This window comes from Octopus bimaculoides, chromosome 5 (assembly GCF_001194135.2).
Source record: "Octopus bimaculoides isolate UCB-OBI-ISO-001 chromosome 5, ASM119413v2, whole genome shotgun sequence".
In the NCBI taxonomy this organism is placed as follows: Eukaryota; Metazoa; Mollusca; class Cephalopoda; order Octopoda; family Octopodidae; genus Octopus; species Octopus bimaculoides.
Window position 1 is genome coordinate 63,687,810 of NC_068985.1, and position 11,600 is coordinate 63,699,409.

General features: G+C 35.6%; 1 protein-coding gene across 13 annotated transcripts in view; it reads right to left on the reverse strand.

Annotated features, from left to right (window-relative positions):
- Window positions 1-11,600, reverse strand: part of LOC106871234 (myotubularin-related protein 13) — a 512,098-nt gene that overhangs the window by 131,871 nt on the left and 368,627 nt on the right. For all 13 annotated transcript variants that reach the window (XM_052967747.1, XM_052967743.1, XM_052967750.1 and 10 more), the window contains exons 16-19: window positions 6,141-6,209; window positions 3,242-3,445; window positions 1,511-1,621; window positions 848-1,044 (exon numbers count right to left, since the gene is read on the reverse strand). In XM_052967747.1, the coding sequence (XP_052823707.1) occupies window positions 848-1,044; window positions 1,511-1,621; window positions 3,242-3,445; window positions 6,141-6,209 (581 nt within the window). The remainder of the gene's footprint in view (window positions 1-847; window positions 1,045-1,510; window positions 1,622-3,241; window positions 3,446-6,140; window positions 6,210-11,600) is intronic.

Genomic DNA, 11,600 nt, shown 5'->3' on the forward strand with positions numbered 1-11,600 from the left:
ATATATATATATATATATATACATACATTGGGTCATCCCATAAATAATATGGTCTTTTTTCAATTGCATGAACTGAAAGTCAGAGGGGGACAAGATAAAGTACCTGAATCAACTTGCTATAAAAGCAGGTACTAATTTTATGTTGTACTTATCCTTAATGCAAGTTATGATGAGTGCAGTTTAATTTTAACAGCTATTTTTTCAAAGCTATAATGGAAGTGACAAAGGTGCATATTCAGTATATTTTGGTTTATGAGTTCAATAACAGCAACAACGCAATGGAAAGTGCAAGGAATATTAATGCATTAGTTGGGGGTCAGACAATGGTGGTTCCAGAAATTCCGAGTTGGGAACTACAGCCTAGAAGACAAGCCTCATCCTGGAAGACCTGCAGAGCTCGATGAGAGTGTCCTGCAAACCCAGGTGGAACAAAATCCCATTGTAACCGTAGAGAAGCTTGGATTTGGTCGTTCAACCATTCATCGACATCTGTGCACCATCAGAAAAGTCAGCAAATTAGGTCAATGAGTTCCTCAGAAACTTTACGGGTCTAATGCTTGGCCACATACAGTGAGGATGACATTCCAAAGGCTGGAGCAGTTTCAACGGGAAACAATGCCCCACCCACCGTATTCACTGGACATTGTTCCAGCTGGTTATCATTTATTCCGCAGTCTTCAAAATCATTGTAGAAAAGGAAGGAGAGTATATTTTAGATTACGAAAGAACTTTGTTTATCTTAATTTTGAAAAATAAAAGAAGTAAAAAAAAAAACGCATTAATCATGGGATTACCCAATATTATATTCACACACACACACACACACACACACACGCACACCTCATACCTTGCAGTTATATTGCTGTTGCTAGCACATTTCTCATCAAAGCCAACAGTGTTTTTGTCTCTTCGATTGACATCAAGGGGAATCATCATATAGACCATTCGATTGGCATAATGAATGGCCTGGCTATAGACAGTGGACTCTTCATTGTTCACCATTTCTTCCTGTTGTTCTTTGCTAAGATTTGGCCAAATTCTTAGCTATATGAAGAAAAAAAATACTTGACATAAAACTGTTTTGTCTCCAAGTTGTAGTCATCAACTAAACTCATATTAGAAACAAAAAGCAATTGGCAACATACCCACTGAGCATAAATTTAAAACAAATTATGACATATGTCATCAAATTAATATTTTATTCATAATTAATATTTTATTCATAATTTCACAGGGTGATTAAATAAGAAATCTATTATTCAAATTAATATAGACTTAAAAAGAGTTAATTAATGAAGTCAGGTTATCAGTTAAGCATCTTTATACAAAGACAGTGCAACTGAACTGAGTGAAATTATTTAAGAGAAGATTGTCACAGATATTTACAAATATATAGGAAGAAATTGGAGGAAGAAGGTCAGGAATGTTAAAATGACATGTTCTATCTTTCTACATGTGTATACCAAAATATTTATACTATTTCCAGAGGAATTAATGCTTGGCATATTACCTGCTCAGCTGCAATATCAAGAGCACCAATTTCTTTTGGTCGAAAAAGACTCGGGGCTGAACGCCGATGTGTATCTGGTGTGCATGATTTGCTCCTTGAAGGGTCTAAACTCTGGAGAAAATGAAATAGAAGTATTAAGTAAGAGAAAATTGCAACATTTGACTAACTTAAAGAATAAAATATTAGATGGCAAATAGCTGTAATGTTTCGCTGACAGGAGCAACAAAATTCAGTCATCCAACTAACACTTTCATTAAGATTTGAAATAACATCTGGAAATAACAGCATTTAAAAAAATTTAGCTGTCCATATACAAGTTTACAACTGGCAGCAAATTATATAAAAAAAAAAGTTCCCATCTACTTGTCTCTCATTATTTGAAATCAGAACGATTCAAATTTAGGTAAATTTGATGGTAACCAACAATAAAATTGTTATTTTTCATAGTAATGAAACAGAAATTTTAAACTGCTAAGATTTACTACATCAGAAATTTTGCTATTCCTACAATTTGCACAGCCTACAAGACTGGGTTTAAGAAGGAAGAAAGGAAGGAGCAAAAAACTCAGGGGTTACTCCATTTGGAAGCAGGGTAACAAGATACCAGTTTAGATACAACAAAGTGAACTGTTTTTAAGGTAGCCGAAGACCAGGCGACTTAGATAAGAAATTAAATCTATCATCCAAGAACACTGACACTCCCTACCCCTCACTCTACATACCAACAGGCTTCCACACAGTTTCTCTCTAACCAGTTTCATTCACAAGATTTGGGTTGACCACAGGTTGTGGTTAAGGATACTTGCCAAGATTTAGTGGGTCTTAATTTCCAGAACCACATAATTGCAAAGTGGATATCTTTATTTTTACATTAGATATCTGCAATATTTTTATGTTACTTATCAACAACTAAACTATAGTTATTAAATATTAACAATATCATTGTGTTTTAGTACTCTTTTGTGGCCATACTGGAGCACTGCCCTTTAGTTGAGCAAATCGACCCCAGGACATATTCTTTGGAAGCCTAGTACTTATTCTATCAATCTCTTTTGCTGAACCACTAAGTTATGGGGACGTAAACACACCACCATCAGTTGTCAAGCAATGCTGGGTGGACAAACACAGACATAAACATATATACACACATACATATATATATATACATATATACGACGGGTTTCTTTCAGTTTCCATCTACCAAATCCACTCACAAGGCTTTGGTCAGCCCGAGGCTATAGCAGAAGACACCTGTCCAAGGTGCCACGCAGTGGGAATGAACCCGGAACCATGTGGTTGGTAAGCAAGCTACTTACCACACAGCCACTCCTGTGCCTAGTAATTAAATATAAACAATATTGTTGTAGTATAGTTGTTGAAAGTAAAAAAAATATTGTATTTTAATTATTCATCATTGTCATTTAACATCCATTTTCCATGCTGGCATGGGTTGGACAGTTTGACTGAAAACTGGTAAACCAGGGAGCTGCATCAGGTTCCAATCTGATTTGGCATGATTTCTAGGGCTGGATGCCCTTCCTAACGCCAACCACTCCAAGAGTGTAGTGGGTGTTTTTTACATGCAACCGGTATAGGTGCTACTGATGTAAATATAAATAACATCATTGCATTTTAGTTACTAAATATAAACAACATTGTTTTTTAGTTATTAAATATTAATAATCAAAAGCTAAAACAAGTACAAACCAAGTGTCAAAAATTCATACCTACCGAATCTCGGCCATAACTTGAATTCTTTGCCTCTTCCCGTGTGTTTTCAGCAACAAAATGTTCTTCATAGTGAGGCAAATAGAGTTGACGGATTTCTTTTTGGACATCAAGATAAAATGAAGCTTCCCAGAACTGATTGTTTCTCCACACTGCATGTTCTTGTACACAAGTGTACGCAAACTGAATTACACCAGTGCACAATTTCTGGAAATATGCATTTTATTTTGCTAGTTTTAAATCACAACACTTTCACTCCATATTGAAAATAAATTAGGAAATTCATTAATTACTGAAAACAACAAATAAAATTAAGCAATCATTACACAGATCTATTTCACACTACTACTACTACTGCAATAGTTATTTCTTCATTGCACAGTGTAGATCTAAACGACTGGTATTTGTCTTTCTTTTTTTTCTTTTTTCAAAGGCCTTAGACCTTGAAAATATTAACTGTTCCAAAGAACACATAATTTCAGAGTGCTCAGACATCTGTTTTGATAGCCAGTTCAGGTGGTATGATAATTTTTGCAGGAACCTAATGCTCTGATAACTGGTACAACTTTCACTTTTCCTGCTAGATATTCCCACATTCTTAATAGTTCTACATTTAATTCAGCATATTTTGAGAGTTTTTTTTTACATCATGAGGTATTTCATTTTATTTTTATTATTTTTATTGTTATTATTATTCAGTGAGAGAGCATAACATGCCATCAAAGTGACACTGGGGTACAAATATATGAAACCCAATACATCCATCATAATAATAATAATAATAACACTCAGAGAGCATAAACCTCTGCCAAAGCAACACCAATGTCCTCTCAATGATTAGTCAGAGATGATTTTTAAAATGAGAATATCTGAAATAAACTCAACTGCTCTCACAAATGAGAATACTAAAAATGAACCCAACCGCTCTCAAAAATTAAGTAAAAAAAGACAGGAAAAATAATCCAGAATCCTTGTCTGGTACTGGATCAATCCCCAAATCTAATCAGTTCATGCCAGTCATGAGGCCAAATATTCTTAGAAGCTTCATCTGAATCCATCCAGTGGTTCTTGAGATATCTTGTCCAAGGACAAACAAACAAACAAACAATCAAACACAACTGAGAAACAATACCTCTTCCTTCGCTAAGGTGGAGGCAACAATAAAGGTGGCAACCTAGCAGAACCATTTACATGCCAGGCAAATTTACATTCTGAATTCAAACTCTGCCAAGGTCAACTTTGCTTTTTATCCTTTCAGAGTCAATAATATAAGTACTAGTTGAGCACTGGAATTGATATAATCAACTACCCTTCTCTTACAAAATTACAGGTCTTGTGTCTATATTAGAAAGGATTATTATTATTATTATTATTATTATTATTATTATTATTAAGGTGGTGAACTGATAGAACCACTAGCATGGAAGGCAAAATGCTAAGCAGCATTTTGTTTGTCTTTATGTTCTGAGTTCAAACTCTGCCGAGGTCAACTTTGCCTTTCATTCTTTCATGGTCGATGAAATAAGTGCCAGTCAAGTACTGGGGTTAAAGTCATCAACTAGCTCCTCATCCTCCAAAACTTTTAGCATTGTGCCTACAGTAGGAAGATTTATTATTATTATTATCATTATTGACAGTGACAAACTGGCAGAATTTTTAGAATGTGGGATATGTTTTACGTTCAAATCCTGCCAAAGTCAACTTGGCCTTTGGGGATCAATAAAAAATAAAGTACTGGTCAAGTACTGGAGTAAATGTAATTGACTGAGCCCTTCCCCTAAAACCACTGGGCTTGTGCCAAAATCAGAAAGAATTATTATTAGTAGTATTACTTTATGATAGGGCAGAATCAGTAGTGTGTCTGACTGTCTCCAGAATGTAGGCATTTGAGTTCAGATTTCATTGATATAAATTTCCATTAATAGAATCAGATATTTTATCTCTCTTACCAATGAATCTGCTGACAGCTTTGATCCAATTTATTGATTTGATTTTAATGGAAACTTATAAGTCTAAGATTGTGTCATTAGCAAGATGTCTGCTACAGTTCAGGATATGACTACAATGTTTGACATAATACCATATAATAACCATTAACCTCTTGCAGACAGATTTAGTACTGACAGTCTGTGCTGTGTACCAGTATTAGGCCATTCAGTAACTACATAATTTTTCATACAAGGAATTTTACAGTATATTTACAGATTCTTCTCATTATGGTATATTTGAAAACACAGTACTGCACACAATGAGACACTGCACAGCTCACACACACAGTGTTTCAATGTGGTCAATACCGCTTTCCATCTGCAAGGGGTTTAGTAACTGCAATTACTCTGACTAACAATGTCTCATGCCATATTAACCAGGATAGCTCCTTTAATCTTTAAATCTTCAATATTTCTTCTGTGACTTTGATACTAACTGTTGACATCTCTCCAAAAATTCTTAATAGACACCAGTTACCCAGCATCCTTTGCCAGACACCATCTTGATAACGTCACAGACATTCACACCTCTAATGACATTTCCTTTTTTTTTAAACTGCCACACTTTAGTAATAAAATAACTGATGTAATCTGTAGAGAGGGATTGAATATGCAAGGGAAACACTGAGAAGGAAATAAGTCTAGGAGCTGGACAATGTTCCATCAATAATGCAGGCATTCATCCACATGATTTAATACTACCTGCCTGCAATATTAGAATTTTAAATTGTAACATCATTAATTTGATCTGTGCTTTTAAGCCTGAACTATTGAAATACACGGTAAAAATATAAACTATTGTAGTTGTTGGTTTGCTTATGTTTTTACTTGCTTACTTCTAAATTTGTAGCGAGTTCCTTAAACACCATTACTCTAGATTTTAAAAGGATTCCTATGAACTTAAATTCACTTACTCGACAGAAAGAGGTTGCAAGAGGTAGAATAGCATATGCAACTCCATTTTCATCCATGCTGGAATCATTCTGAAAATAAAAAATTTTTTTAATAATTTAGAGAAAAAAATTGATGAATAATGACTAATAGTAACCCTCATCATCATCATCATCATCATCATTTAATGTCCATCTTCCAAACATGCATGGGTAGGATGGTTGACAGGAGCCGGCCAGGTAAAACACTACCCCAGGTTACTGCGTCTGTTTTGGCAGGTTTTTTTACAGATGGATACCCTTCCTAGTACCAACCACTCTGCAGAGTGGACTCAGTGCTTTTTATGCAGCACTAGCATAGGTGGAGTTAGTTTTGGCATGATTTTTACAGCTTGATGTCCTTCCAAATGCCAACCACTTTACAGTGTGGACTGAATGCTTTTTATGTGGCACCAGCACTAGCAGGGTCACTAAGTAACTTGCAAGACAAAGAATTTTGAGAGGGTCAGGGTCATTTGAGGAGAGAACTCATGTCAGATGATGAAAGGTTAGAGTGTGACAGAGAAGCAGAAACAGGTGTCTTGCTATGGAGGAAGTACATAGTTACCCAGCGAGAGAGAAAGAGCGAGAGGGGGAGGGAGAGAGAGAGAAGAGAAAGGGGAGAGAGAAAAGAGAGAGGAAGAGAGGGAGGGAGAGAGAGAGAGAGAGAGAGAGAGAGAGAGAGAGAGAAAGTAATATATGGTAGAAAGTGAAATCAAAAATTATTAATAATTTTTTTTCCTCTCTCCTTTTGTCAAGGTTATTTCAAATGTTATCAACTTTCTAATGTTTTCTGGCGATTCCTCCATATATAACAAAACAAAGCTACACTCCAAATACTAAACTATCTCAAGACAGCTAGAAAACATTCCAGCTGTGATCAACTGATGAACTTGATATTGATATGAAACAAAAGAAACTAGTGTGGATTTGCTATTACGAAAGGCTACTGAGTGTGGAGAACACATGGGATAAACAGGGGTTGCCTTATGTTGACCCAACTGTGAGGTCAGCGATTTATGTTGACAACAGTGTAGTAGATAAGATAATTAAGGATATGAAGAGAGAGAAAGCAGTGGGTCCATCAGGGATAGTTGCAGAAGTGCTTAAAACATCTGGGAAAGTGACATACATGATTGCAACCCAGATAGGTCATCAAGTCATTCAGGAGGGATGCCCTAAAAAGAAGCAACTATAAGGGAATCAAACTTCTAGATCAAGTTATGAAGGTTACAGAGAAAGCCACAGCCCAATAGATCCATGACAGAGCAGACCTGGATGCAAATCAGTTTGACTTTGTCTCCAGAACAGGTACTACAGATGCAATTTTCCTTGTGAGGCAACTGTTGAAGAAATACTTGGCTAAGAATAAAGTGCTTTTCCTGGATTCTGTTGATTTGGAGAAAGCATTTGACAGGGTACCACATTCAGTAATCTGGTGGACACTGAGGAAACTAGGAGTATATGAATGGCTTGTGCAGGTGGTTCAAGCTCTGTACAAGGATGTAGCAAGTAAAGTGAGAGTTGACAATGATTTCAGTAATGAATTTAGCATGAAGGTAGAAGTCCATCAAGGTTCAGTCTTTAGTTCTCTCCTATTCCACATAGCCCTACATGCCATCACAGAGGAGTTAAAAGCTGGCTGTCGGTAGGAACTTCTATATGCTGAAGATCTTGTTCTTATAGCTAAATCCATAGAGGAATTAGAAAAGAAATTGTAGGCATGAAAGCAAAACCTAGAATTGAAAAGCCTTAAGGTAAACCTAGAAAAGACAAAAGTTTTAATAAATAGGTAAGAAGACAGGACCCTATTACCTTCAGGGAAATGGCCTTGCTCTATATGCAAAAAAGGAATAGCTAAAAACTCCACATGCTGTACTCAATGTAAGCTGTGAACACATAAAAGGTGCAGTGAAATCATTGGCAGACTATCTGAAAATGTAGACTTTATATGTCATAGGATATACTGGAGCAATTCCTATGAGCACACCAGAAACCGAGTCTTTTAAATATCCAAACAGCTCACTAGATGTCGTTGATAGCTTTGGAGGTAATTGCTCTGAAAGTATATTAGTTAGAGTGAGAACTGGTTGGAGAAAGTTCAGGGAGCTACTACCACCACTGACAACAAAAATCTTTTGCATAAGGGTGAAGGGCAGACTGTTAATGCTTGTGTTACTCATTAGACCACTCTTAGACACTGCATACCATTCTTAAAAATGGTAGTGCTCAAAGAACAGTACCAATGTTGAAAAGCCCAATAAAGAAGGCTACAACAATACAATCAGCTTTGTATTTGTTAACAAACATATCCATAAAGGTGTAACAACCAAAAAGGAAACTAAAGCTCTCAAGAAAAGCAGCCCCTACACCACCTTTCAGAGAAACAGTGCAAAAAAAAAAAAAAAAAAGGAACCAGCTGAAAGACTAATGACACTGGATTTAAAGTTAAAATTACTACAAGCAAAATCAACAAGGAAACAGTACCTGAAATGTGAACCATCTGCAAGTTCTACATAAAAGGTGTCTGCTGGCATAGTGAGATGGAGACGAGCTGCTGTTTCATGCATCCAAAGCTCAGACAAAATGAAACTCAAAATATTAACTAGAACCCACCCAGCCAACAAGGTAGACTAAAATCATACCTAAAGAAGACCATAACCCATAATACGCCAAAAAGCAGTAGAATGACAAGATTTTTAGATGTAGCATAAAAGATAGCACAACAGTCATGCTCATCCAAACATAAGACCACCTCAAATAATAGACCCAGGATAGCCATCACTGCCTCCATGCCAATTATCACACCAATTCTACTGATAAATATCAGAGGCCACTTACAAAGCATCAGCAAAAGCAAAATTGCATACCAGAGGTATATTTCTGCATGCAGTCAAGCAATATGCATTGCACTTATAGAAACATATTTCTCTGTAGACATAAATGATTCAGAGATAAACATATCAATGTATGCTGTGTTCCTTACAGACAGAAAAGAAAGAAGTTACAGTCGAGTTGTAATGTAGTCATGAAGATGTCACTCAATGACACACTCATAATGCATTTAAAGTAACTTCATGCGGTAATATGCATATTATATTCCTCTCCTACTGTCTCAAATTAACAATGGACAACTCCAGGAAAACCTTAAAATAATTTTTAAAAAGTACTAACAAAACAAGATCAATGCATTAATGCACACATCAGATGACCCTGTTTGTGAGAATAACAAACAAACAGTACAAAAAAGCAAAATCTCTGCTTCATTTCATGAAAACAATGTTTTTTTCTCTCCATTTCTATCCTATCTTCCACAAGAAGAGTGTATACTCAAAGCATTAAAGACATTTCCTTTTTTTTTTTTTGTCATTCCCTGAACATCAAACTAACACCAACTCTGTGTTTGTTTTTTACTTCATTTTTGAGTTGTAGTTTTCACTTTGCACAATATATATATATATACAGTGGGTAGCAAAAGTATTAACACATCGGTTTTTCATAAATTTCACTGAAAAATCATTCAATTTGAATGATACTTACTTCAAGTATTTTAATGAACATTCTCTAACTAAACAAAGAAGAAAATTAAGAAACATTGTTTTTATGTACTTTTTTTGCCAATTTTCGAATTTGACTGTGTGCAAAAGTATTTAACACCTATACAAATAATACGGTAAAAAGAGTATTTTAAAACTATTTTCAGTTATTTTGATACAGCTTGTACTTCAACCAATCACAAGTTGTCTTCAATATATGTATTAACTAAGCATGTCGCTCAAATGGCACATAGTGATAACAGGTTTGATACACTACAGACTGTCCCGCTATCTAAACTTATAAAAATGGTTAAAACAAAAGAATTGTCAAATGATATGCGACTGAAGATCATAAAGCTGCACAAAGATAGTAAGGGGTATCGAAAAATTGCTCAAGATTTAAATTTGCTTGTGTGTACAGTTGGTGCTGTTATTCGAAAGTAGAAAAAATATGATACTACTGAAAATATTCAAAGGAGTGGTCATCTGCGTAAATTAAACACGACTACTGAACGATATATAGCTTGGAATGTGAAGAAACAACCATTTTTGACTCGAAGAGAAATTCAGAATGATCTGAAAAATGCTGGAATTGAAGTAAGTAAATATACAATTAAGAGATCACTGAATCGTACAGGCCTGTATTCTAGATCACCAAGAAAGACTCCACTATTAAAATGTAAACATGCGCAAGACCATTTGAAATTTGTTAAAAAGTATGAACATGAATCAGATGAATTCTGGAAGAAAGTTATTTGGTCAGATGAAATGAAAATTGAGCTTTTCAAGAGAAACATGTGCATCCAAGTATGGAAGAAAAAAGGAACTGAATGCAACCGAGTAAACACCATCCCAACAGTCAAATACGGGGGTAATGATTTGGGGTTGTCTTTCCTATAACGGAGTTGGAGAAATGGATGTCGTCGAAAAAAAAATGAATGCAGCAAAATACAAGCAAATCTTATCAATCCATCTGGGCTTGACCGAGATTTTGTATTCCAACACGACAACGATTGAAAGCACAGGGCTAAAAGAACTCAACACTGGTTCAATGAAAATAGAATTGATGTTCTGGAATGGCCTAGCCAGTCACCAGATCTCAATCCAATAGAAAATTTATGGAAAAAGTTGAAGATGAGACTACACACAAGAGATCCCCAAAATATCAAGGAAATGAAGAAAGTCTGTGAAGAAGAATGGGTGAAACTGCCAAAATCTTCATGCAAGAAGCTCACTGAAAACTACAGAAAATGATAAGAGGCTGTAAGGCAGAACAGAGGATATGCTATTAGATCGTGTTAAATACTTGTTAATAAATCGTGTTAAATACTTTTGCACACAGTCAAATTCAAAAATTGGCAATGAGAGTACATAAAAACAATGTTTCTAAATTTACCTCCATGTTTAGTTAGATAATGTTCGTTAAAATACGTGAAGTAACTATCATTCAAATTGAACAATTTTTTTATTGTGAAATTTATAAAAAACTGATGTGTTATTTTTGCTACCCACTGCATTTATATATATATATATACATATATATAATATAAATAATCTATATATGTATATATAGTTTTTGTTTGTGGCAGATGTTCAGGTGCAATAAAGACTGCAAACAAACAGGAAACAACTTCTATCTCATTCCAGGGTGAAAAACTAGAGGTAGTCGATAGCTTCCGCTATCTGGGCGACCAAGTTAGTAGTGGGGGTGGGTGCGCTGAAAGTGTAGCTGCTAGAATAAGAATAGCCTGGGCCAAGTTTAGAGAGCTCTTACCCCTGCTGGCGACAAAGGGACTCTCACTCAGAGTAAAAGGCAGACTGTATGACGCATGCGTACGAACAACCATGCTACATGGCAGTGAAACATGGGCTGTAACTGCTGAGGACATACGTAAGCTCGCAAGGAATG